General features: G+C 42.5%; 1 protein-coding gene across 4 annotated transcripts in view; it reads left to right on the top strand.

Moving 5' to 3' along the window:
- The window catches only part of DIS3L (DIS3 like exosome 3'-5' exoribonuclease), a 31,803-nt gene that overhangs the window by 2,860 nt on the left and 1,355 nt on the right, over nucleotides 1–27,588 (top strand). For all 4 annotated transcript variants that reach the window (XR_012073239.1, XM_072962204.1, XM_072962202.1 and 1 more), the window contains exons 3-14: nucleotides 7,411–7,539; nucleotides 9,501–9,636; nucleotides 12,725–12,901; nucleotides 14,547–14,625; nucleotides 15,501–15,680; nucleotides 17,569–17,738; nucleotides 18,850–19,011; nucleotides 20,910–21,157; nucleotides 21,729–21,821; nucleotides 24,190–24,723; nucleotides 26,214–26,368; nucleotides 26,471–26,649. Coding sequence is in view for 3 of the 4 variants with exons in the window: in XM_072962204.1 (XP_072818305.1) it covers nucleotides 7,411–7,539; nucleotides 9,501–9,636; nucleotides 12,725–12,901; nucleotides 14,547–14,625; nucleotides 15,501–15,680; nucleotides 17,569–17,738; nucleotides 18,850–19,011; nucleotides 20,910–21,157; nucleotides 21,729–21,821; nucleotides 24,190–24,723; nucleotides 26,214–26,368; nucleotides 26,471–26,649 (2,242 nt within the window). In the remaining variant the exon portion in view is untranslated. The remainder of the gene's footprint in view (nucleotides 1–7,410; nucleotides 7,540–9,500; nucleotides 9,637–12,724; nucleotides 12,902–14,546; nucleotides 14,626–15,500; nucleotides 15,681–17,568; nucleotides 17,739–18,849; nucleotides 19,012–20,909; nucleotides 21,158–21,728; nucleotides 21,822–24,189; nucleotides 24,724–26,213; nucleotides 26,369–26,470; nucleotides 26,650–27,588) is intronic.

Genomic DNA, 27,588 nt, shown 5'->3' with positions numbered 1-27,588 from the left:
TAAATGCTGTGGTTTCTTCAGACCTTGGTAGTAAAAGATGAAATGTGTTTATTTGTGTATGAAAATGATAAGTTGTCCTTATATGCTGAGTTCAAAAAATATGCATTAACTAGATTGTGTGCAGGTTTTTCAGATAGAATATTTTTAAATGAGCTTGAAGTTGATTTTGCTCAGACTCAAAACTATAGTTGTTTATACACATCCAGGTTTAAATGCTGCTCCAGGTGTCGTATTTCAATTTCTGCTCCTAAAATCGATTTGTTGCTCGCGTTCGGCTTGCTAACACACCACTGAGCCTTTTCAACTTCTGTTTTCTAAAATATTTTTAATATTAAGGATTGTTTTAAAAACCAATTCCCGGGACATTCGAGAGCGAAGAATTGGAATTTAAATGTCTTTTTTTTTCCTGAACATTTCTAAAGTAGTTAACTTGATAAAAAGGGATTGGTTTTCCATTGCTCTACCGTGTCTCTGAAGGCACTAAATGTAAAAACAAAAGATGAGGAGTTATGGAACCAGCCCACAGGGTAACACTCTGGTTTTCCCATTTCCTGAGTATTTTGTGAGCTCTTAGTTCCAGGCCTCCTGGAGTCCAAAAAGAAGTTCTTGGTCCCTCTCTCAGTAAACCTGCTGTCTTGTCAGAGTGAGATGCAGGAAGGTAATTATGGCATACTTGGGACACATACAGGATAATTAAATGTGGACCATGCGAAGTGCAGAAATCAACATGGGATGTGGGATTTTAAATGTCTTCTGAAGGAAATAGGTTTGAGACTGGCCCTAATGCAGGGAAATGAACATGATTCATGAAAAGGAAGAAGAGGCAGGAAGAGAAACCAGCAAGTTTGGAGACTTGATGCTTTATTTATCTGTTAAGCGACCAGCAGGTATATTCGGGTTGAAACAGCTCAGTGACCAAAATTACCTAAGCCCTGGAAAGTGTCATATTTTGAAAGCCAACATTAGGGTTGATGATAGACATTGAATATACAAGATTCAGGAGATCTGCTTTAGTAAGTTGGCTTTTGTGAGTTTTAAGTGTAAGTCATTTGAGTTTTTTATTTAATCAAAGGTGGCCAAGCAGAGGCTCTCTGGTGCTTTGCTTTGTTTAATGTTGGGAAACATTTTGTTTTGTTTTTTCAGTTCTTCCTTAGAGATACTGAGATGCTGGTGAATAATTTATTCCATTTGATATGCTTTTAGGAACATTATTGCTTAGGAAAGCTTTGTCAGGGAAAAATACCTGGTCTGGTCTATTATCTGGTAAAAGGATGCCCTGCTTTCTCCTTTCAATCCCCTCCTGAACGCCTTCTGTGTAACTTCAGAGTCTCAGTTTCTCAGTGCATAAGATTGGAATCACAGAATATTATAGCTGGAAAGGATCTAAGAGGTCAACATGATCTAACTCCCCATCCAATGCTTCAGTGTTACTCAATGTGAGTAATGTTATCAGCTTTGTTTCTAAAAAACAACAGTTCTCATGGATACCCAGTGTTAATAATACAATAAAATAAATTAAATTAGTTAAATATGTTGAAATATAAATCTAGGTACAAGTCCTCATACCTAAGTACTTAATGCAACCCTCAACCCAAATCGGACCTTCAAATTAAACAAAGCTACAGTAAGAAAACTGCATCGGAGCAGTAATTTAATGTGACAGATCACATTGTCTCACTGAAATGAAATCACCAGAGTTGAGTTTAATATGAGAAAGACAGCCTCTGTGTCTACAGACGTAGGTTCTGTATTTAATATGACTTTGTATTTTGATTTCAGTAATACCAGGGCAGAAAATGCCTGTTCTCATAAGCATATTGTACAAAGCAGTGTGAAAAATGTCAAGTTTGTGATTGTTCAGGATAATCACACGTTTGGCCATCTAACGATCATCATACTTATTTAGTGAGGGGCCATTTGATAGCCCTGTAAGGCTGACTTGTCCGCCGTATTCATTCACGTGTTCAGGTGTTCATCTGTTTATTCAACAGATACTCACTGAGAGACTGTCTATGCCAGAAGCTGTGCTAGTGCTGAGGATACAGTAGTGAACAAAAGCAGATGTGCACTTGAGGGGGAGACAGGCAGTAATCAGATAATCAGACAAACAGATGGAGACCTGCAGCTGTGACAGGCGCGCTGAGGGAGGGGTGCTTGGCTCAGGAGAGCCCAAACTAGTCAGGGAGGTGTGGAACAGCTTCCCTGAGCGAGATGCCTGTGCTGAGCTCTAAGGGATGAGTAGGAGTAAACCAGGCGAAGAGAAGAGAAAAGCTTTCCTGGTGAGGAAACTGCCGTGTAGGGCCATGGGGAGGGAGAACGAGGGAGAAGACGGCCCTGGGTTGGATAGCAGGCCCCACTGGGCTCAGGGATGTCAGGGATTTTTAAGCTGGGTGGGATAACGTGATCAGATTTGGATTTTGAACAGGTCACTGGGCCAGTGGAGAAGAGGCATGGAGGGAAAAGAAGTGGAGGCTCCTGTTTAGTTTGGGTGAGAGATGGTGGTAGCTTAGAGATGGAGAGAGAAACAGATATTTGCAAGAACTATTTAGTAAGTGTTATAGAACTTATAAGTAGAGCCATACCATAGAACTTCCTAAGGATATAACGAAGTGAGTCGAAAACACGTCCACACAAAAACTTGTACACACGTGTTCATAACAGCTCTAATCATAACAGCCAAAAAATGGAGACAACCCAAAAATCCATCAACTGATAATAGTTACACAAAATGTAATTTAACCATACGATGAAATGTTATTCAGCCATGACAAGGAATGAAGTACTGATATGTGCTATACCGTGGATGAACCTTAAAAATAGGATGCTAAGTGAAAGAAGCTAGCCACAAACACAAAATCATATATTGTATGATTCCATTTTTATGAAATGCCCAGAATAGGTAGATTCAAGAGACAGAAAGTAGATTAGTGGTTGTTAGGGGATGAAGGTCAGAGGGACTGGGGGATGACTGCTTAATGGGGATAAGTTTCTTTTGGGGCTGATGAAAATGGAATTCAATAGTGGTGCTGGTTGCATAACTCTGTGTCTACACTTAAAACCATTGAATTGTACAGCTTAGAAGGGTAAATTTTATGGTCTGTGAATTATATCTCAATAGAGCTGTTTTTTTTTTTAATCTATAGGGCTTAGTAATGGATTTAGATACGTGAGATGAGGGAGAAGGTAGTGTTAAGTGTCAAACTCAGGTTTATGGCTTATATAACTGGATACAGAGAGGGAACACAGAGGAGGGTCGAGGGTGGGATGGTGGGGGTCATGAGTTTGAGGTGTCTTTGAGGTCTCCGAGATGGCAGGCCCTGACACCAAATGGCATTGCAGTGAGAAGACTGCTCCAAAATATACTGCATTGAAAGTGTTTTAAAGGGGGAGGGTATAGCTCAGTGGTAGAGCGCATGCCTAGCATACACAAGGTCCCGGGTTCAATCCCCAGTACCTCCATCAATAAAATAAACAAGTAAACCTAATTACCTCCCCCAACCAAAAAATAAAAGATTAAAAAAATATTTGAAGAATATGACCTAATATAAATGGAAATAGAAGCTTGAATTCTTGTAGAAGACTCAAGGACTTCTGAAATTAAGTCTAGGAGACCCTACCTGGGTTCTGCAAAAACTGAAGAAATGCTACCCTGAGTACAGAATTCACTCCCTTGTGCACCTCCCCACTGTTTGTGGGACGCACACCCCTAACCCCAGAGGGGGATGTTGCCTCTGTAGTTAAGGTCACCATTCAATAAAAATGGCTTAAAAAAAATCAATCTAGAGAAGGTAAGCTTAGCTGTCTCCCTAAGCAATTGTTTGAAATGTTTAGAAAAAGGAGATTTGGAAAACACTTAAGCCAGTCCAGGGACACTAGAGTTTTTCTGTTAAGACTGACGTTTTTAAAACTCAAGATAATTTAATTGAACTTGACTATCTGAAACTGTTCTCCTGTCATTCAGGACAGACTTGTTTAAGGCACCATGATGTTCTTTGCTGGCTCCGTGCAGGATACTCATATATCTTAATCCCATCCTATGCACCACCAACCCTGCCTAGCGAAAAATACGACTGTATTGTATATATGCACTATTAAATTATAACCGTAAGCCCACATGCCTACAAGAAAACCCGACCGTCAAACTCGGAGTGACTCGCTGTTTATTTCCTGCTTTCCCCATTAATATTCTTGTGCCATTTGTTCATTTGTTTTATCTGCCTGATAGGTAGCTGACAAATGGAAGCACACACTAAAAGTCTAGGGAAAATATATGGGAGTGAGACTTAGAATTGAGAAAATTCTTTAGGCTAAGTGATATATATATATTTAAACATTAGGAAGGATTGTCATTAGTCTCATTTGGTGGTACATCCCCTGGTTCCTGGAGCATCAGTGTTTGGAGAGGACCAGATGCGAGAATCCCCGGGTTAAAGTACAGGTGTGCTGAGCAGTGCAGTGGTGGACGTGAAGCCTAGCAGAAGAGTAGCTGGGTTCTGAAAATACCGGAGTTTGTCCCAAGACTTTATTGTCTTGTATTTGGATCACTGTTGTCACAGCGGGTTGTGAGTTCACTTATTCATTCGGAAAACATTTATTGAGTACCTGCTGCGGGTTAAGTACTGAGGATACAAAGAGGAACCATACTGTCTGCTTTCTTGAGCATCCTGTCCCCTCTCTCTTCCCCTGGGCCCTATGTCTATCGGACTGTCACCCATCCTCCGGTCCCTGTGCTGCCCCCTCCCAGGTGCCTTCTCCATCCCTCCCCTGATCCGGTCACACCCTGCATGTTCCTTTCAGAACACTGATCCCACTCAAACGGGTGGTTCTATTTTTCTGTTTTGTTTTGTTTTGACAGTTAGCATAGCTTTTTAAAAAATTGTGGTAAAACATATATAACGTCAATTTACCATTTTAACCATGTCTAAGGGTGTAATTTGGTGCCGTTGAGTACATTTACCCAATTGTGCAGCCCATCTCCAGAACCTTTTTCTTCTTCCCAAACTGAAATTCTAACCCGTTAAATAAATACTGATTTCTGGTTTCGCCCTCCCCAGGGCCCCTGGCAACCACCATTCTACTTTCTATCTCCATGTATTTGACTATTCAAGGAACCTCGTGTACGTGGAATCGTACAATATATGTCCTTCTGTGACTGGCTAATTTCACTCAGCGTAATGTCTCCAAGGTTCATCCAGGGGGAAGGGTATCGCTCAAGTGGTAGAGCGCATGCTCAGCACCCAAGAGGTCCCGGGTTCAATCCCCGGTACCTCCTCCAAGCGGAATTCAATGAAGAAACCTAATTACCTCCTCTTCAGAATACAAATAATACAATCAAGGTTCATCCATGTTGTGGCGTGTGTCAGAACTCCCCTTGTAAGGCTGAACACTATTCCATGGTATATGTTTATCCAGTCCTCCCTAGATGGACACTTGGGCTGCTTCCGCCTTTTAGCTACTATGAATAATGCTGCTGTGAACACAGGTGTTCAAGTATCTCTCTGAGACCTTGCTTTCGGTTCCTCAGGGTCTTTACCCAGAAGTGGATTGCTGGCTGGTAGGTTGGTTGTAGTTTTGGGTTTTTTGAAGAACGAGTGATTGCGTTGCGTTCACCGTGAGCAGGACTGGCGCAGACGAAGGGCAGCGGCCGGGAACCACTGTTTGCCCACCAGAGGGTGTTTAGTCAGAAAGGGAGTTTGCAAACCAACACCTGCACTCAGTCCTGGTGTTTCATTAGGCTTGCAGATAAAGGGAACAAAAACTGGAAAAGATCAGGAAAAATCAGCCAGTATCTTTTCAGTGTTTTCTCTGAAATAATAAATCACAGATGTTTATGAAGTGTCTTCCAAAATCGTTTTTATTGCTTAACAAAAAAGTGTTCATTTAAAAAAGTTCACGCATGAGGGAAATGTGTAAAGCAGAAAGTGGAAGTCTTTGCCTTAGGACCCCGCAGGGACAGTCCTGTTAACCCAGTGATGTCGACTCTTCTATGCATATTCTAAGAGGTTTTTTAAAAGTAATTATAAATGTATCATTGAGAAGGTGAGAAAATTACCAATTTCATACCCTCTAGGCACTTCCGGGGTGGGTAGTGGGAGGCAGCGTTTATTTGCACAAGTGGAATTCCGTTAAGGAAAGCTGCCACTCACAGAAATGAAACTGAATCCCTTTGTTTATTAGGACATTTTGTAAGTTGCTGTTACTTGATGATTCTTTTTAAGATGGCGCAAAATTAGAATTAGTAAGAAAGCAAAATTAGCGTTTCTTGTTTTCTATGAATTGTTAAGACAACACAGGTATCGGTAGTAAGCATTTATTTAGAGAGGGCCAAAGAGTTCTGTCTTTGCTATAATGGAAAGGCTCATTTTTAAATCCCTGGTGGCAGGCTGGAGGTGGGAAGGGAAGAGCACAAATTTTATTATATGAAATGCCAGTCATCTACTTTGGATAATTTATACGTTAATCTAAAATCTGGCCTAATATCAATCCTAAACAATTGACTTTCTTGAAAATAATTGTGAATTTTATGTATTTCATACTACCTGGACAATTGAAAAGTGCCTTCTTAGAAACTGACCCACAGGAGACTTCAAATTTGATTTGCTTTGGCTAGCATTATTGGAGAGATCTCCTGAGGGGAAAAACCTTAAAACTTTCTGTTAGTTTCTGACAGATGAAGCTAGCCTTCATTCATGTAAACGAGGTGGCTGCATCAATCAGATTCACAGAAAAATTCCCAAACTTCCTGACCTTACATGTTCTTTTCTGGGGCTGCCAGCGAAAAGTAAAAAACATAAGAAGAGTTTGAGATTTGCAAATGTTAGCCACTATATATAAAAATAGATAAAAAAAACAAATTTCTCTGGGATAGCACAGGGAACTGTATTCAATGTCTTGGAATAACTTTTAGTGAAAAAGAATATGAAAACTATTATATGTGCATATGCATGACTAGAATATTGTGCTGTATACCAGAAATTGACACATTGTAACTGACTATACTTCAATTTTTATAAAAAGTGCTAATGCCTAAAGGCCATGTGTAGAACAAAGTGGGGTACACACAGTGTTCCACTCTACCTCCACATCCTCTGTGAGCCTTGGAGGAAGGGGCCATGTGGGGGTTGGGGGGGGTAGGGTAATTACATAATAGGTGACCAGAAGGCTCAGAAAGGGGAGTGGGGCAGTTTCATTGATCCACAGACCAACTCACAAGACACATCCCAGCAGGCAACATGGAGATAGCAGCCCAAAGGTGCTGCACACACGCAGGCCAGTATAAATAAGTGTTTCTCAGGTTTTAAATAATCGATCTTTTGCTCTTAAATGCTTCATCTGTTCTGAACCTTAGCAAGAGCTGGCAGGAGATGAGTACCTGCTCCGAGAGATTTATTTTCCTCCTCTGTGTCACAGACAGTATAACAAACTGCGGAATCTCCTGAAGGACGCGCGCCATGATTGCGTTCTCTTCGCTAATGAATTCCAGCAATCCTGCTACCTCCCCCGGGAGAGAGGGGAGTCTATGGAAAAGTGGCAGAGCAGGTATGGCATCGCGTGGCTGGGGTTTCACGCAATCATCTTTAATTTCTTTACCATCGGTTACTTGAACGGTGATCTAAATAGTGTGCTGGAGCAAACCAACAATTACTCCAGAACCATGATTAATACTGAAATGCTTATTGTGTCAGTATTCTAGATATGTCATTGGAATGCATAATTGATATATTCAGAAATTATAATTAGGGAGATATAGGTGCCCAGAGTGAGTTTGCCCCAGACTCTAACGGCTAGGAGGATCATTCCAGTGATGCTGAAGTCATTACTTTCATGCGTGTGTGTGTGTAAGAGAGAGAGAGAGAGAGAGAGAGTGAGAGCGAGCAAGCAGCAGGGAGTGGTCCTACTTGGAAGCTAAGATCATCTCACTTTTTCTGGTATAGATAGCTTTAATATCTCAACTGAAGTGGTAGATTAATTCTAGTAAAGCTCTTCTAGGAAGTGTGGTGTTTAGTTGAGATCACCTAAAAGCAGAGCCTGAAGCAAGGATTTGGGGGTGTGATGTTCATGTGAGAAGCAATTCCCAGAAGCAGGAGTGGGGAAGTGGGGAGAAGGAGACAGAGAGGGAGGGCAAGCAGTGAAGGATGTGTAACTGCTGTGGGAACCTGAGGCTCAGTCCTCTGGGCCCTCTAAAACCACGTAGACTGTGCCTCAGAAGTCACCTCCAAGGGCCGAGGCCAAGGCGTTTAGTTAGTTACCCCTTTAGCTGAGGGCCGTTCCCCACGGGTGTTAACTCCAGTCAGTGGGCCCTTGAGATGGGATGGAACTGCCACCCAGCTGCCGCTGAAGTCACGGGTGGGCTAGGGTGCAGGTGCTGGGCACCAGCAGCCTCTGCCACACTCTTCTGTAGCAGGCAAAGAGGATCTTCATAAGCTTTAAAATGACTTCTTCATGCAAAACATTTACATCATCTTTTTCCTTTTAATTCTTTATCTGTATAGCTATTAAATATTTGAATTCCCTAAAGAAAAGTAAGCACTGATATATACTGAGTCCTTAATAGAACCCAGGTTCCCACAGAGCTTAACACCAGAGAGGGAGAAGCCAAACCTTCTCTAGGCTGGGTCACATGTGAGTACTCACACTTACTAACTACCCAGCCTTGCACGTAGTAGGTACTCAGTGAATTTTTTTTTAATTCTAGAACTAAAGGTACCTTACATAGCATCATAATTTGCAGAAAGGGAAACAGGTGCCTGCAGAAATGTACCCTCCAAGTTTTTAGACTTCATTGGAAACATGATCCTTTCTTGAATACTCCTCTCCAGACCTAGAATCAGTTTTCTTTGTTTTCTGGGGTTTTTTTTTTGGTGGAGGGGAGTAGGGAGGGAGCTAAGTGGGTTTATTTATTTATTTTTAGAGGAGGTACTGAGGATCGAACCCAGGACCTCCTGCTTGCTAAGCACGTGCTCTACCACTTGAGCTACACCCACCCCCGGACTCCATTTTCCAATTCAGATTCTTCTCAGGAAGCTTTGCAGACATTTCACATGGTACTCAATCAGTCCTTATTGGGTTATGATCTTTAGCTGCTTGCAGCTTGGTTTTTTTGTTTGTTTTTTTTTAACCAGAGACCTGCTTCTTCATCTTTTAAACCTCCCATAGTTTATCCTGTCATCCGTGTGGTGCTGTGAGGCTCAGCCCTCTAATTAAAAGGTGTGAAAAGATGGCACAGCCTCACAGTTTTCAGGCCATGTCAAGGGATGAAAGAGGCTGCTGTGGTGGCTGGATGTCTTAGAGAAGCAGAGATGTCAGGAGCTTTCTGATTCATCTTTGTATCCCCCAGGGCATGCTTATAATGGGCGCTCAGGGAGTGTTTGTCACATGAATGAATGAATGGCTGTCTGTATAAGCCAGAGGGTAGCAGATGCGAAGCCAGGTGTACTTTTCTGAAGGGTAGCTTGTGTTGATCGGCCTTGGGAGGGCTCACGTGGCCTCTGCTTTCCTAGGAGCATATACAGCGCAGCCGTTTGGTACTATCATCACTGCCAGGATCGGATGCCCATCGTTATGGTGACAGAAGATGAAGAGACAATTCAGCAGTATGGAAGTGACACCGAAGGAGTGTTTGTCGTCTCCTTCAAGGTATTTCCAGCTGTTTTGTATATAATTGTGTGTGTGTATTTGTGTGTGTGTGTGTGTGTGTGTGTGTGTATGCGCGCGCATTTCCTTAGTAGTGCCCTAGATCCCTTTAGCAATTTGGAAAAGGGAAAATAAAGAATGAAGAAAGACTTCAAGATGGTCCATGTCTTCATTACTCCCCAGCTAATTAATCTTTTTTTTAACATTTTTTTATTGAGTTATAGTCAGTTTACGATGTTGTGTCAATTTCCAGTGTAGAGCACAATTTTTCAGTTATACATGAACATATGTATATTCACTGTCGCATTTTTTTCGCTGTGAGCTACCCCAACTAATTAATCTTGACTTTAACAAATTTAGGTGAATTCCCTGTGACTGCACGGCCCACAGCATCCAAGACTTCAGCCTAATAAGCTTCTGTTGTCAGTAAATTTATGTTTATAGTTATAATAATAGCAGTGTTAGTAACGATGATGATGAAGGTTGAATCTTATAAAATTGCCAATATTCTGGGGTTTTTTGACCTACAAAATGGCAGTTTTATATGCTTCCACCTAAATAGTAATAGCCGACATTTATCTCTGCCAGGCACTGTTTTAAGTGTATTATTGCCTTTAATTCTTGCAACAGCCCTATGAGACAGGTGTTATAATCCCCATTTCATTGATGGGGAAACTGAAGCACAGAAAGGCTAAGGAACTTGCCCAAGGTCACACAGGCAGAAAGTGATAGAACGGGGATTAGAACCCAGGCAGTCTGACTCCAAAGCTCTTAATCACCACGCGCTACTGCCTCCCACATTGTTTCCCTGAGGACACACAAAGCAGTTTTAAAGGCCAGTCTTATTTTTCCACTTTTCCTCGTATTTCCTCACTTGTGACTCTGGATAGGGGTTCATGGGTGGAAAGGAAGGGGTGAGATGTGATATTATTTATGTGAAGGTGTCGGGCCAGCTTGGTGTACATGTAACAGACAGGAGATGTGGTATCAGTGATGGTTTCTTGGGCTGTCCGAGTAACACAGTTCTTCTGTTTCTTAGGTACCTTTTGGGAGAATAGGATGCTTGTTAATCTCTCAATAGATTACTGGTCTCGAGGGGAGGGTATAGCTCAAGTGGTAGAGCACGTGCTTAGCATACACAAGGTCCTGGGTTCAATCCCCAGTACCTCCTCTAAAAAAAAAAATAAGTAAGTAAACGTAATTACCCCCCTCCCCCCAAAATAGATTACTGGTCTCTTCTCTCTGCCCAATTGGCCAATCAAGTTCCAATGGTTGATACTATTTTTTGATTCAGAAACTTAAATGAGGCCCTCCATTACCCTGTCAGTTTACAGAAAACCTGTTTGGATTTTGAATTGTAGATCCTATAAGGGTTCCCAGGTGCATGTATTGCTAAAGGTTTGCCAATAGAATTTTCTTGGCCATGCTATAAAAAAAAGTGTTCTGGCATGCCAGCGTTTTCCAGGGGCACTGGATATTAATGGCAGTGTCCTTTATTTTTTCTGTTGCAATACATCATGTCTTGTTCTTGCAGAGGACAGTTGACTTAAATTACATTTTTCTACCTTTTGTGAAAATTACTCTTCTTTGTAGTCCGGTAGCATAGTACAGTATTATTTTATACAACATTTCCTAAGCAAACTGTGTGACTGAGGGCTTCATAGAGGTGTGTGATGGCAGAAAAAAAGAGATACTGTGAAGTTTCAGATGAGCGGGAAGCCCAGAATTTTCTGAGGACCTGAAGTTAACTGGGGAAGAATGAAGACAATACATTCTTCTGGAACCCCAGCCTGTGGTTCGTAGCGGCAAAAGTTTGGTGTTAATAAGTGACAAGTGGCCATAGAATTGTTGAAGGGATGTTAACACAGACAGAACTTCTGGAAGGACTAGGGAAAGAAAGAAAGCAGTTTGAACAAGACCCTGAAATTAGTGGGAGAAGGGCTGGAACTGACAAGAGGGATAATTTATTTTCCTTTTAATTTGAGAAAAGAGAATGTGCTAGAATCTACCTTCTTAGACTTAAAGTTGAGTTAAAAATCACACATAAACTTGATTCTTTTTTTTTGTTTCTTTGTTTGTTTGTTTTTAGTTTTTTGAGGGACAGTAGATTGATTTTTTAGAGGCAGTACTGGGGATTGAACCCAGGACCCTGTGCATGCTTAGCATGCACTCTACCCTCCCCCACAACATAAATTAGTGAGAGTCAACCACCTGAGGGCATGTGTTCTAGACAGGAGGAACGGATGTAGCACAGCCAAGCTCACCATGCCAGCCTCTCGTGGGTGGTCGCCTGGGTGCTGTGTCCAGGGCCTCTCTGAACGTTACCCCAAGGGGTGCGATAATATTCAGTACTGTTCATACGATAATATGTATGAACGATACATATTGTATGTACGATAATATTCAGATAATGTTCAGTACTGTTCTCCTTCGAGGGGACGCTGACCACTTGTTTGAGAGTTACGTTTCATACCAGGTCATCACATTGATGGCAGCATGGAGTGTCACCCACATGAAAGGTGTAACTACATCTGTATGGTCACAAAAGAAGACTCAGGCCTCCGAGTTTCCTTTCTCTTCTCTGCTAAATGAGGTTGCCGGCGAGTTGAGGGAGAGGAGACATTCCTTATACACTTTACGTCTTGCCATTTTTTGTCTGCTTATTTAGGTTTCTTAGACGTTTCAAGCGTTTCAGAGTGGGAAAAAAAAAGACAGCACACACATTAGAGCTTTTCTTCTCCACTCACTGCAGGCCGTTGTCTGCAGCAGTGAAATATGCGTAGAGACAGGCAGACTGGACATGTGCACGTGCATGGATGTGCGTAGGGGGTGGGATTCGGAAGTGCAGAGTCATCAGGGAGGTGGGCGTGTTCCCTGGTAGGAACAGCCTCCCTGGGGCCCACGTGGCCAGGCTGCAGGGACTAAGGAGGCGGCAGGAAACAGACCCCCAGCATGCGGCTTGGACGGCTGTGCTCATGTAACGCGCTCCAAAACCGCGTTCCTGGTACTGTTCAGGGCTTTCAGTAATACTGCTATAACGAAGAATCGTTATCTTCTGACCGTGTTTCTCCTGTGCCTTTATTAAATGCAGGATTACCTGGACAATTTCTGGCCTGATTTAAAGGCCGCCCACGAGCTGTGTGAGTCTATCCTTCAGTCTCGACGAGAAAGAGAGAATGAGAGTCAGGAGAGCCACGGGAAGGAGTACGCAGAGCATCTTCCCCTGGAAGTGCTAGAAGCCGGCATTAAATCCGGGCGCTATATCCAGGTGAGGGTGCTAACGGGGAGTCGGGCCCGGGCCAGCCAGTGTGTCTCCTTCTCTTCCTTACTCGCCTCTGGTCACAGGCCTCTGATTTCAAAGGCTGTCAGCAAGATGCGTCTGAGTAAGCCAAGGCCAGGGGTGTTTAATGTGATGCGGGAGTCTTCCGTAGACACTGCCCTCCGGTTTGGAGCTAATCTCTAATGTTCTTAACTGGGTTACACATTGAGCGGCACGCAAGTCGCCCTTCAGTGCCTCCTGTCAGTGGGAAAGAGAATATATTTTCCAGTCAAGTTCTGGAGGTTTGGCAAAATTGCAAAACTGGTGGAATTTGCCTTCTTCACTCCTTTGCCATTTCCCTGCCCCTTTCAAGGGCCCCTCTGTGTGATCCCCAAGGACCCAGGACCCAGATGCTGTCAGGGTCTTGAGAGGGAATCAGGATAACATTATTATTCAGATTTCAGCAGTTTTACACGCACTCCTGTGTGTGTGTCTGTGTGTGTCTGTGTGTGCACGTGCCGTTTTATCACGCGTGTAGCTTTGTGTATTCACCGCCACAGTCCAGATACAGGACTGTTCAACCATGGATTTTACATTTTTTAACAAGCAACTTAGACGATTTTTACCCAGGCTGAAGGTTGAGTGTATCACACTCCTGTCCATCCCTAAAGTGTGGGTGTTTTAAATGAGTGTATCTGTGGAGAAGCGAATGCTTCCAATTGGTAATGAAGTTGACAGCATTCCTGGGAGGATGTTTTGAGGAAGAAGGGTTCTTAAAGACCACTTATCACTTAGGTAAGATAAATCCTGCTCCTTTCAACATTTGGTATAGCTGAGGGTTGTTCAAAATGATGGTCTGTCCTATGATGGACAGCCTAAATGTCCATCAACAGGTGACTGGATAAAGAAGAGGTGGTATATTTATACAGTGGAATACTCCTCAGCCATAAAAACCGACAACATAATGCCATTTGCAGCAACATGGATGATCCTAGAGAATGTCATTCTAAGTGAAGTAAGCCAGAAAGAGAAAGAAAAATACCATATGAGATCGCTCATATGTGGAATCTAAAAAACAAAAACAAAAACAAACAAGCAAACAAAAACAAAGCATAAATACAGGACAGAAATAGACTCACGGACAGAGAATACAGACTTGTGGTTGCCAGGGGGGTGGAGGGTGGGAATGGATAGACTGGGATTTCAAAATTGTAGAATAGATAAACAAGATTACACTGTATAGCACAGGGAAATATACACAAAATGTTATGGTAGCTCACAGAGAAAAAAATGTGACAATGAGTGTGTATATGTCCATGAATGACTGAAAAATTGTGCTGAACACTGGAATTTGACACAACATTGTAAAATGATTATAAATCAATAAAAAATGTTAAAAAAAAACACAAAATGATGGTCTGTTCTCTGGAGAAAAAAACCTTGGTGATGAATTATTATTATTATTGTTGTTGTTATTCCTAAAGAAAAGGATCACAGCCTTATAAGAATATTATGGGCATGTTTTCATAAAGGTTTTAAACTGTGCCTTTTGGAGGTTAAAGCAGGCAGAAAATCGTAAATCAGCTATACTTCAATTAAAAAAAAGAGGAGGCAGAAAAGAAATTTCTCACATTGATTCTTATTATGATTTTAGGGAATTCTGAATGTCAACAAACACAGAGCACAAACAGAAGCTTTTGTTCGACTTCAAGGAGCCAGCAGTAAAGATTCAGGTTCAGTATAAATCTTACATAAATTTCCACACTGCTTTTTTATTCTGCTCTTCCACAGGGAAGAAAGCGAAGCTGAAATTGTCACAAGGTAACACACCAAGTCCGACATCCCCACGCACACTGGGTGTGTGGGATCGTGGGTTGGTTTTGGCCTGCTAGCTTTTTGTCTGTAATTTCTGATTTTATGGTAATAAACTCTAAAAAATGATAATAACGAATATTTCATTTGGACATCAAGTATTGTTGTAAGCACTTAATGTGGGTGTTATTCTAGTTTACCACCTTCTTCATGTGAGGAAGCTCAGAGAAGCAGAGTGACTTTTCCGGGATCACACAGCTGGTAAACGGTGGGGCTGAACCCGCCGCCCGGGCAGGCTGGCCGGGATTTTAAGACACTGCCCTCTGCTGCCTTAGTGAGCAATATTGCTTTATTGGAACCATTTTAAAAGGGACCCTGACAGTCAAGGGAGCCTGGTGAGGCTGAAGGCTTTCTCTGGGCCTTTGGTCCTCAGTGTCAGCCCCGACTGCCCTGCAGTCTCTGCGGTTCGGCAGCCTGCTGACCACTCCTGCCTCCTGAAGGTGTGGGACAGCATCCCAGCAGAGGCCGACATTGTCTCAGGCAGGAAACTGTTACCTGCCTTAAAAGATGACCGAGGGTGACCTTAGGAAAGCACATTATACCACGTAATGTGGAGGCAGTGTTTCTTCCCTTCCTCACCAGCGGAACAGAGAAGTTAGACTTCGCCTTTGGAGGGAGGAGGCTTTTACTTGTAGGAATGCTGATTCGATCTCAGAAATAGCATGTTTGCAGTGCCTCGCTGATATGACCTCCCCCCCCCCGTCTTTGGGGTTTCCCTGTGCTGCCCCAAACACAGATTTGATCAGTGACATCCTGATCCATGGGATGAAGGCTCGAAACCGCTCGATTCACGGAGACGTGGTAGTTGTCGAACTGCTCCCTAAAAATGAATGGAAAGGAAGGACCACCGCCCTGGGTGAGAGTGACAGTGATGACAAGGCCTCGGGCGAGGCCCCGAGCGAGCCCATGCCCACAGGTGAGCCAGCCAGCCAGTCATCCGCGTCATCCCCGAGGAATGCTTACCTTCCTTCTGAACAACCCAGAAATACTGCAGTTGTTAATAAGCCAGGTCGCCTCTTTTCCTACACTCTCAGTTTCCCCTCTCTGCAGGCTTATTTTATTCTCATCAGCACCCAGACACGCTGTAATATCTCTCATCTGAAAGCAAAAGCAAAAGCAAAACCCTCTCGGTGCCCACATTTCCCTCCAGCTACCGCCCTTTTCTGTGCTTCAGTTTACAGCAAGTCTCAGTGACACAGTTAACTCTGAGCTCTTTCTGCTTCCTTCCACCCATCCTCTCCCAAAGCCGCTATGGTCAGGCTCCCCCTCCCCCACCCCACCCCCCTCAAAAGAACCCTTGGCCTCTCGTCTCTTGTCAAGGTCACCAGTGACCTCACTGCCTCCAGCCCTCGGCACCTGTAACCTGTTGGCAGCGTTTGGCTGACAGATCACTCCTCATCTTCGGCTTCTGGGTTCCTCTCCTCTGCTGGGTGCTTCTTCTCAGATCCTTTGCTGGTTCTCCCCTTCTTGGATTTGCTCATCTCCTCTGGGTCTCTTGTTCTCTACCCCCTCTCCCTGGGAGCCCCTGTTCAGTCCTCTGGCTTTATCTCTCCAGCCCAGACCCCTTCCCCAGCCTCCAGCTTTGTCTTCTCAGTTGCCTCTTTGGCCTCTTCCCCCGGATGTCTAGTGGGCACTTCTGACTGAACGTGCCTAATAGCAGGCTCCTGCTTTCTACCCTCTACCTGCTTCCCGCCCAGTGTTCCCCCTCTCAACAAAGGGCAAGGTCATCCCTACAGACAGCCGGTCAACCCAGAGACCTTGGAGTGATCCTTGACTTCTTTCACGCAGCAGCAGGTCCTGTCCTCTCTAGCTTTGATGTGTGGCCTGGATTCAGCCACTCCTGCTCTCCAACACTTCTCTCCTGAGGTCAGTGCACAGGAGCCTCTTGGTGAGGGTCTCCCTGCTACTGCCCTGCTCCCAGGTGGCCTTCTCCCCACGCAGGAGCCACAGTGGTCCTGTAACAATCTTTAGGTCCTGCCATGTCTCTCCTTCTGCCACAGGGACCAACTTGTCCTTTCTACCACCAGAAACGAGGTTCCCCAAACATTCTCCTTTCTTCACTTCAGATCTCTGCTCAGAAGTCACTTTATTTAGAATAGCTGCCACTCTGACCCTTTCTCACTCCTAGTCACCTTACCCTACTCTGTGTCTTTCTCAGCAGTCATCACTACCTCACGTGGGTTTGTTCCCACCCCCACAGACACCCAGACTAGAATATAAACTCCAGGAAATCAGGGACCTTGTTTTCACACACCTGTCGTCCCTGCTAGAACCTAGAACAAGGCCCCATCGTGACAAGGCCTCAATAAATTTTTGTGAAAAGATAGCACTTTGAACTAGTACATTTCTTGATGCTTAAGAGTGTTAGGTATCAGATTTAGGATTCGTACACTTTTCTGTGTATAATGTTGGAACAAATGATTTTGGCTGGCGGGAAAATGCAAGAAAGACAGTGAAAATGCACAGAAGGCAGCGTGGGTTTAAAAAAGTGAAAAATCATTGACTTTTCCCGACATACCTAAACCTGAGATTAATAAGGTAAGGGCAAAGGAGAAAGTGGGACTAATGGGTTCTCAATGTCACACCAGGCCCCACTGAAGAAAGGGCATACTGACAATGACAATTAAAAAAAAAATCATCTGTCTTAAAAGAAATGATCCATCTTAATAAAATGCTAGGAAGGCAAATATTTCAGCATCTCTCGACTTGTGTGGGGAAAATGGGATGTCATATTTCCTGTTTCCCTCCTCACTGCTGCACTGGTGACATTTCCCCACTTCAAGCCTTATTGTGTTTCCCCAAAGGCAGAGTGGTGGGCATCCTTCAGAAGAACTGGCGGGATTACGTGGTGACATTTCCATCCAGAGAAGAAGTCCAATCTCAGGGCAAAAATGCTCAGAAAATCCTCGTTACTCCTTGGGATTACAGAATTCCCAAAATCCGAATCAGCACTCAGCAAGCAGAAGCCCTCCAGGTAGCTGACGACACCCCTCCGCGGTTTTCCTCTCGTCTTTGCCAGCTTTTGAGCAGGAAACGTTAACTGCTTTGCATCCGAGGGGATAAATTATTGATGGCATCTGGCACCCCGAGATCCTGTTTTCTAAAAATTCTAAATATATAGAACCATCTATTAAGTAGTCCTTAGTTAATAAATGAAGGCCAGAGAGAAACCGTCCTAGAAAGAGCCGTGTAGGACAGCTAGAGAGGACATCCATTATCCAGCTGTCCGACACAGAAACTTTCAACAGATACACTTTGCCAACACTAACAAGCTTTCTTCCAGCAAGCGATATAGAAATGCGATCACCCTGCCCTGTACGGATGATATAGTGATGCTTCGCAGAATCGATTATCCGTGCAGAAATAGAGCCCTGAAGAGAAGGCATAAACAAGAAAGTTGGAAATTAACCTTTACTGTGGTGGAGGGTGTAGGCATTGCCCGGTTGGATTTGCCCGATGTTTTGCAGTGTATAAATGAGGCACTGACATAGGACGTCTCCAGCCAGTAACCTGGTCGTCCTGTGCCTTTCACATCTCAAAGCCTCTTGCGGGCTCTCGGTGGCCACTTGCAACACTTGCTTTCCACATCTATAGTTTGCTGGAGTTCGGAGGCAGTGGGGTTCAGTTCACACCGATACCTTCTTCCCCACCAAAAGATGTCTTAAGAAATCAGAGAGTAACTTCAAAGAAATTCGAAAGTAACTCCCACACACCCATGATTGAAATTTTTGTTTTGAAACTTAATTTGGGCTGGGCAGTAATTGGGTTTTTCCCTTGTGTTGCAAATGTTAACTCGAATGTGTTACAATTGGCTTTCTTTCACAAACCATGATTTCCAGGCCACTTATTTGACGTAGAGGTAATACCTCACTTCAAAGCATTGGGCTAAGCATTTGCCTACCATCAGGCAATTTAATAAAACAGGAAGAACCCCCCCCAAAAAAGAAAGAAAGAAAGAAAAAATGCTATTTACAAATCAGCCGCTGTCTTTAGAGCTTAATGCTGTTTCTCTCTTGTTTGTTTGGTGCTGCTAATTGACCCACTTAACTCCCGGCTCTGGGCTCGCGTCCCCCCTCTTTGTGCAGGACTTCAGGGTGGTCGTGCGCATCGATTCCTGGGAGTCGACATCCGTGTATCCCAATGGACATTTCGTGCGTGTTCTAGGAAGAATCGGAGATTTGGAAGGGGAAATTGCAACCATCCTGGTGGAAAACAGTATTTCAGTTGCCCCTTTCTCAGAAGCTCAGGTCAGACTTCCCCAAGTCCTTCTGTCTGATGAAAGACATTTTCTACTTTTTTTTTTTTTTTTTGGCTTTTGTTGTTTATTTCATCATTAAGAAAGAAAACTCTGTGTACTCTGTAAAACCCACTGTCTAAAACCACAAATTATAGGAGGGTGGGAGTATAGTTAGCTCAGTGGTAGAGCACGTGCTTAGCATGTTTGAGTTCCTGGGTTCAATCCCCAGTACCACCATTAAAAATAATAATAACAAAACCACAGATAGTGGAAAAATCTCACTCCTCTTTACTCTGTGTTTGAGCCAGATGGAAGCAAGCTTCAAGTGCAGAGTTAGTTTCTTACAGCCTCACAGCTCTCAAATTTTTACATTTTCCAACTGTGCTTTGAAAAATGGTATATCTGTATGTTAGCGGCGGTGTACATCCATCCCCTGCAAGCACACGGTGCCGAGTTACAGACCCAACTGGGCTCCACTCCCTGTCATAATCATTCAACCAGATGCCTGCAGAAAGCTGCATGGAGCAGCTTCTTGAGTTCCATACATCTCTGCCCCATGGGCCAAACAGTCATGCTCATTATGAAACAGTTTTTGTAACCTTTACAGACAACAAAAATTCCACGAATGTAAAACATCAGCTATTTCCATCACTTTATGATCTTTTAAAAGCCTTGTAAATCTTGGTTATTATTCTTGCATTGCTATATTCATAGTGCACTCATGCTATTTTCTGCTTCTTTCACTTAAAATTATTTCTACATATTGACATTGCCTACTTATTTTTAATAGTGATGGCGAATTACTCCATATTGATGGACTCTGGCTTGCTTGCGCATTCCTCAGTTGGTGGCCATTTGGGCTGTTTAATTTTTCAGTATTATAAAAAGCCCTACTTCAAACATTTTTGTAAATGTTGCTTTTTTCCCCCTTTTGATCATTTTCCTTATAATGTAATCCTGGAAGTGAGATTACCAAGTCAAAGGGCATAAAAAAGTTAAATAGCTTTTGCTATGTATTGGCAGATTGTCCTCCAGAAAAACTGGACCAGTTTGCATTGCCATCGAGAGCGTATGGGTGTTCTCTTTCTCATGTTAGTCTTTGACAGAACAGCAGGCTAGAAGAGTAAAATATTTTAGAATATTGTACGTTATTAAATTTTTATGTTTAACATTAGTATCTGGAAATTACTTGTTGATTTGTTTTGACAGCTTAGTGAAAACGTTAGAGTAAAACACAGCAAGAGTTAGGCATTACAGGACTAGAATTCGTCCCTTTTAGCCTCCTTCACTGTGAAATGAATAGCTTACACAGGTAATAATGGAGAGAAAATGGCTTAGATTGGTCGTACTTAAATTATCTTTAAGGAATAAGCTTTTAATATTTGGGACGTGCCGATTTTTATCAGAGCTTGACTTGGATTAAAGGCTCAAGTACATTTAAATACATGGCTCATTTGAAAATGGGGTAGATAGAGTACTTTTTTTTCTTTTTTTTTTAAGATGGAGGTACTGGGGATTGAACCCAGGGCCTTGTGCATGCTAAGAACACGCTGTACCACTGAGCTGTACGCATCCCAGACCCCACAGTATTATAGTCTTTATAAGCCACCCATTCATTCGTGCTCTAGCCCCCGCAACTAAAGAGGCAGTAAACACTCTGGAATGTTTCCTAAAGACTGTGAGGCCTTTAAGGGTATGGGGCTGTGTCTTTCTTATTGACTCATGGCCTTCCAGAGCCCAGCACAGCTCCTCACACATATTAGGCATCAAATAAATCAAAATTGCTCAAAAGAAGCAAACATAGCTTATGGGGTTTCCATGAGACCATGTTGACAATGTGAGAGAGTGGATTTTTATAGGAAAGTCATGGTGTGTGAACTGCTGAACTGGGGGCCTCTCGTTGTACAGATGTGTGAGATGCCAGTAAACACACCCGAAAATCCCTGGAAGGTGAGTTCTGAAGAGGAGCGAGAGCGTAAAGACCTGAGGAGAACCCATCTCGTGTTCAGCATTGACCCCAGAGGATGTGAAGATGTGGACGACGCCCTCTCGGTCAGAGCCTTGGATAACGGCAGCCTGGAGCTCGGGGTCCACATTGCAGACGTGACGCACTTTGTGGCCCCACATTCTTACATTGATATTGAAGCTAGAATGAGGTAATGCTGCTGGAAATCAGCACCACGATTAGGTATATGTCACTGTGACATCTTCCATAACTGTCCTGGTTTCAGATTTTCAAAACAAAGATTTCACAACTGGGGGCAATTCTGAAGATCCCTTCCAGGAAAAAAAAAAAAGTGAGGTCCACTTCCCCTTTTCCTTTAGAAAAATAGTACCTTGATCAATTTATCTTTCTCTTTTAACAGAAACCTTCTCCCACATTGTTTCCTTCTAAATTGAAATGGGTTCAGTTTTTCATGCGGTAATATGCTATTTTATATAAATATTGGGTCATTACACTCTAATTTTTCTTATGCAGCTAAGGTACACACCAGTTCTTCTTTTTCTTTCATATGAATGGAAAAATATTCAGCCCGAAGCGGTATCACTTAGAAAAGTGGGGACATGGGAATAGCTTTATTACCCAGTCCGCTGCTCTCTATGAAAAAGCAACAGCCTCGGGGAGTTTGCGCTGACACTTCGGCCGATTGCCCGCTGCGGCCCGTGCCGTCAGCAATTCTGCCTCCCGCTGCTGAAGGTCATTACCCGCATGTGTGTCATTCACAGGGCCACCACTTACTACCTAGCGGACCGTCGCTACGACATGCTGCCCTCCATCCTCAGCGCCGACGTGTGCTCCCTCCTGGGCGGCGTTGATAGGTGAGTTTGTTCATTATTTTTATTGTCCGATCTTGGCCCTTCTGTGGTGCCTGGTGACTCTTGCTTCTGGCCTCTTTCTCCTCTTCTTTCTGTGCTATACAGTAGGTGTTTGTTGTTGGCCTTTGAAAGTCAGTTAAAGTCTAGGAACAAATGCATAACATTTTGTACATATGTGCTCCCTGATGGAGGCTGTTTTGCATGAGGATCATGAACTTGAGCTTAAGGAGTTCTTCTCTATTTGTTGTGGTTAAAGTTTATATCTGCCTTTGACTAGGTCATAAAACTGTACAGCCCAAAATTCATAGGTTCCAAAAGATGTGTAGCGAAAGGCTCCCTCCTGCCACTTTCCCTCAGTTACCAATTTCTCATGCATTTTTCTAGATATAATACCGTAAAGAAAAAAACCCTCAGTTTTCCACCTTCCTACTTGGGAGAAAACCCCATTCTTCCCTGCTATGTCTTTCTTTCCTGTTAGCCTCCCTTGTCTTTACAGAGAACACGTTGTCTGGCACTTCTGGTCCCCAAATGTATGGAGGTTTTTCTCCACACCAGGCAATTCTCTGCAACACCAGCTGGGTGTCCTACAATTTAGTTCAATTCTGACACTATCTACCCAGAGACAGCATCAGGTTCAGTTAATCTGCTAGAGCAGCTCACAGGACTCGGGGAAACGGTTACATGTAAAGTCTATGATGAAGGATGCAGATGAACATCCAGATGGAAGAGATGCATGGGGCAAGGTATGTGGCACGGAGCACAGAGCTCCCATGTCCTCTCCAGGCCCAGCTGTGCCGCTCTGCCCAGCACCTCCACGGGTTCACCGACCCAGAGGCTCTCCGAACCTCGCATTTTGGGGGTTTTGTGGAGGCTTCATCACGTAGGCATGACTGATAAGTAACTCCATCTTCAGCCCTTCTCCCTTGTCAGGAGAAAGAGCGACAGGGCTGAAAGCTGCTAATCGTGCCCTGGTCTTTCCAGTGACCAGCCTCATCCAGCAGCCTCCAGGAGCCCACCCTCAGTCTTCTTGTTAAAACAAGACACTCCTGCCTCCCAGGAAATTACAAGCGTTTCAGGAATAGAGGTCAGAGACCAAGTATTAGAACAAAGGATGCTCCTAGTGTTCTTATCACCCAGGGAATTACAAGGGTGTCAGGAGCCTGGGACAGAGACCAATATATGTTTTCTTTTATTTCACAAATACACCCATACACACACAAGCATATCGATATGTGGTCTCTCTTTGTTACACAAATGGTGACATCATATATACTGTTCAGCCCTTGCTTTTTTTTTTTTAACTTAATATATCTTGGAGATCATTTCATATTAATCACATTTACGGAAATTTGGATTGTTTCCAAACTTTTGCAATTATAAACAAAAATGTACTGAATTCCTTGGAATAAAAGTCATTTCTCATTTTTAAAAGTACCGTATGTCTGGAAGATGAAGTCCTCGAAGTGGAATTTCTGTGTCAAAGGGTATATGCATTTGTATTTAGGTAGGTAATCATCAAATCGCCCTCCATGGGGGTGACACCAATTAAATTCCCACCATCCGCACAGTATGTGGTATTTTCTTATCTTTGCCAATTTGATAGATGAAAATGGTATCTTAGAGTGATTTTAACTGCATTTTTCCTACTATGATTAAAGTTAAACATTTTTTAATGTGTTTAAGTCATTTTCTTATTTTTTTATTGAAGTATATAGTCAGTTTACAATGTTGTGTCAATTTCTAACAGTCATTTTTTGTATCCTCATCTGTGAGCTATTTCTTGTTTCTTGCCCTTTTTCCCTTGTGTTCTTGATCTATTAGAAATTGATTTATAAGAACTCTACATATTAGAAAATTAGCCTTTTGTCTTTCATATGAGTTGCAAAAGTTGTGTGTATTTTTAAATAGAGTGATTTGGTGGTAAAGTGGTTCTTAACTAAATGAACTTATTCATTTAACGCATTTAATTTAATTTCATATTTAATTCATAAGTGATTAACCCGCCATCAAGACTGATACCTTAGTTCAGTGTCATCCTGGAGAGTTTGAAAAGCTTTGCCCTTTACTAGAGAGCCCAGTAGACTTGAGTCTACCAGTGTGTTGCTATTCTAACCAAAATGGAGAACTGTAGGGTAGGGCTTATAAATTACATGTGAACTCATTTCAGATTTGCTCAGAACTCAGCAGAACCTAGTCTAACCTTGTTTTAATTTTAAAATAGTTTTTTGATTTGGTAATAGTGTATTTGGGTTGAAACATCGAACCAGTAACCTTAGCGATATCATTTCTGGCATTACATTTAGAATCTAGTTCTGCTTATTTCAAAAATGGAAGATTTAAATAATGACATCAGTGTGGCTGGTTTTTGTAGGTATGCTGTAAGCGTCATGTGGGAATTGGATAAAACCTCCTATGAAATTAAGAAAGTATGGTATGGCAGAACCATTATTCGATCAGCATACAAACTGTTTTACGAAGCTGCCCAGGAACTACTGGACGGAAACATCCATGTTGTTGATGATATTCCAGAATTCAGAGACTTGGATGAGAAGAGCCGACAAGCCAAGCTGGACGAGTTAGTGTGGGCGATCGGAAAGCTGACCGACATAGCCCGCCACGTCCGAGCCAAACGGGACCGCTGTGGAGCCCTGGAACTCGAAGGGGTGGAGGTTCGAGTCCAGCTAGATGAGAAGAAGAACATCCATGACCTCATCCCCAAGCAGCCCCTGGAAGTCCACGAGACCGTGGCCGAGTGCATGATCCTGGCCAACCACTGGGTAGCCAGGAAGATTTGGGAGAGCTTCCCTCACCAGGCCCTGCTGCGCCGACACCCTCCTCCGCACCAGGAGTTTTTTTCTGAGCTCCGAGAGTGTGCCAAAGCGAAAGGCTTCTTCATAGACACACGGTAATTTCCTCTTTTGACAGGGCTGAGGAATGGAAGGGAAGGCTGTGCACTTACTTATCTTACAGTAGTTCTTAAAGTGTGACAGCCAGATCTTTGACCCAAAATAGAAAATTTCTTTTATCTCTTCATTTACTATAATGTAGATATAGAGGCTTAAAATTAAAACAGGTATATTTGGGCATAATTTGGGCCCATTACAATTTGTAACATAGAAGTAAGGAAACTGGTGTCCTTGATTTAACTTCATCTACCCCTTAGGCAAATGCCAAGATGTAATCCTATTTATTTCAATACTTCAAAAATGCAGCCTATCTCTGTGGCAATATCTTAACACACCACATCGATGGTAAATTTATCTCATCCCTCTGTAGAGTGAGACGTTTTCACTCCCCACCTCCAGGATAAAATATTTTCCCTGTTAAAAATGATGTATGGGGGGAAGGTATATAGCTTGGTGGTAAAGTGCATGCTTAGCACATGCGAGGTGCTGGGTTCAATCCCCAGTGCTTCCACTAACAACAGCAACAACAAAAAATGATGTATAAAGGGGATTTCTTTTTCAATACTTTGTTGTTAACAGATGCCAATTAGTATGTCTTGTTCATTTACAAAAATGGATTTTTTTTTTACCTCTGACTTTAGGCAGTAGTGTATTTTATTGGCTTATCCACTGGTTGAGCTGTGTGTGTGCCAGGCACACGTGCTAAGGGTTTTCAGGGATCATCTTGTACCATTTGTTCATATTTTACAGATGGGGAAATTAAGTCTGGAGAGGCTAAATAACTCGCTGAGAATGTAGCAGCTAGTTAGGGCGGAGCCAGGACTGGAATCCACGCCTATCCAACTTGAAAGCTGCCCTGAGCACCCGCTCTGTCACATAACTTCAAAGATCCATTCTCCTTTGTGTTTCCTTCCCTCCCTTCTTCTCTCAGCAGACTACAGTATGGAACTGAATTATATGCTGTATTACTAAATTTTTAAAATAATTCTGTATTTTCTGGTTTCTTAAAAAGTATTTGGAAGTACGTAAATAGAATGCTTCCTATCTCTTCTTTAAAAAAAAAAGCAATTTGGGTTTCTTTTACTTGTGTGCCTCAGATTTAGCTCTGTTTTGTTTTTTAATGCCCTCTGGCTCAATAATTCATGATTTAAAAAAAGAGAAAGTCTGTTCTTTGACTAGTACAGGATGTTTAAGGCTAAGGGTGTTAGGAATTGAATTCGACAAGTACCTGACTATGTGCTGAGTGTTAACCTCTTCAGTTCAGGACATTACTCTTTACTACTTAAGAAATGTATTTGAATTCTGACACTTTCTTTGTTTAAACGTCAAGAGCAAACTAGATTTCTATAGTTGCTTCTGAAATGTGCCCAAAATAAGTTTAACTGACAGATGAAAGTATTCACACTGATGAGTGAAGGGTTCCCCTCAGAGTGTTGACTTGTAAATTATTTGCAGGGTCTAAATAAAAGTTTTTTCCATTTTTTGTCAGGTCCAATAAGACACTGGCTGATTCTCTGGATAACGCAAAGGACCCCAACGATCCCATTGTAAACAAGCTGCTTCGATCAATGGCTACCCAGGCAATGTCTAATGCACTGTATTTCTCCACTGGATCGTGTGCAGAGGAAGAGTTCCATCACTATGGTGAGTGATAAAATTTTCCTTTGTGTGGCCATAACCTTGAGCAAGTTGTTTAAAAAGGGGTTTTTTTTTTGTTTATTTTGATTCTTTGGTTTCTTTTTGAAGGTCTTGCATTAGATAAATATACTCACTTTACTTCTCCAATAAGAAGATATTCAGATATCATAGTACACCGATTGTTAATGGCAGCCATTTCAAAAGACAAGAAAATGGAAAGTAAGGAAAATTTGTTCAGCAACAAAGATCTTGAGGAATTATGCAGACATATCAACAACAGGAACCGAGTAAGAGGGGATTTTTAATTCTTACCCATCATCTCTTTTGCTAACAGAGTATCAGCTTTACTGTGTAGTAGAATGAAGTACCATATATTCCAGCAAATTAAATTCTAGAATTATTACAACCAGTGAAATAGCATGAAAATTATAGTTTGTTGAATGGCTCTCAGTACATTTACAAATGTTCTGAAGTAACTTCATGTAGATTTGAGATTTAACACGGGTTAGATATTCTCCCCAACATCTTACCGCCCAAAGGTAACAATTCAAGATAATGCTTTTTATTTATAAAAATATCAGATCACACCTGCTTTTTGAAAGCTGCCTTTTTCACTCAACACGTTATTGATAGCACATCATGTCAATATCATTACATCATTTAGAAGCTGCTTTGTATTCTATTTTATACTGTTGCTGGTGGCTATAAATGTGGCACAGCTTAAACTAGACCATTTGGTGATACATAAGATTGGGAACTACTTAAATGTTTAATTTTCTGTATCCAGTGTTCTAGTTTCATATTGTGCAATATTATAGCCTCCAGTCATGTTGGTTTAAATTAAAATTTTTAAAAATTAAAAATTCAGTTCCTCAGTCGCACTCGCCGCATTTCACATGCCCAGCAGACATGCGTGGCTAGTGGCTACCTATGGGGCAACACAGATATGGAACATTTCCATCACTGCAGAAAGTTCTGCTGGGCAGCACGGTTCCAGGCAGTCTAGTTCACAGCCACTCTTGTGTGCACTTCTGCAGACCTCTCACATTTTGCCTGGAGAAATTCCTGGTAACAGTGAAATGCTGGATTGAAGCGGGTGCACAAATGAAGGATCTGAGTAGGACAGACTTGCAAATAAAGGGAAAACAAAGACCTGGATACTTCCCTCTTCCTGAATGAACTACAAAATTTTTAAATACAAATGGGTTGTTTTCTTAAAGAATTAA

The sequence above is a fragment of the Vicugna pacos genome, chromosome 6, assembly GCF_048564905.1.
Source record: "Vicugna pacos chromosome 6, VicPac4, whole genome shotgun sequence".
NCBI lineage: Eukaryota > Metazoa > Chordata > Mammalia > Artiodactyla > Camelidae > Vicugna > Vicugna pacos.
Note: the sequence above shows the minus strand (reverse complement) of the source record. Positions and strands in the feature narration are given on the sequence as shown.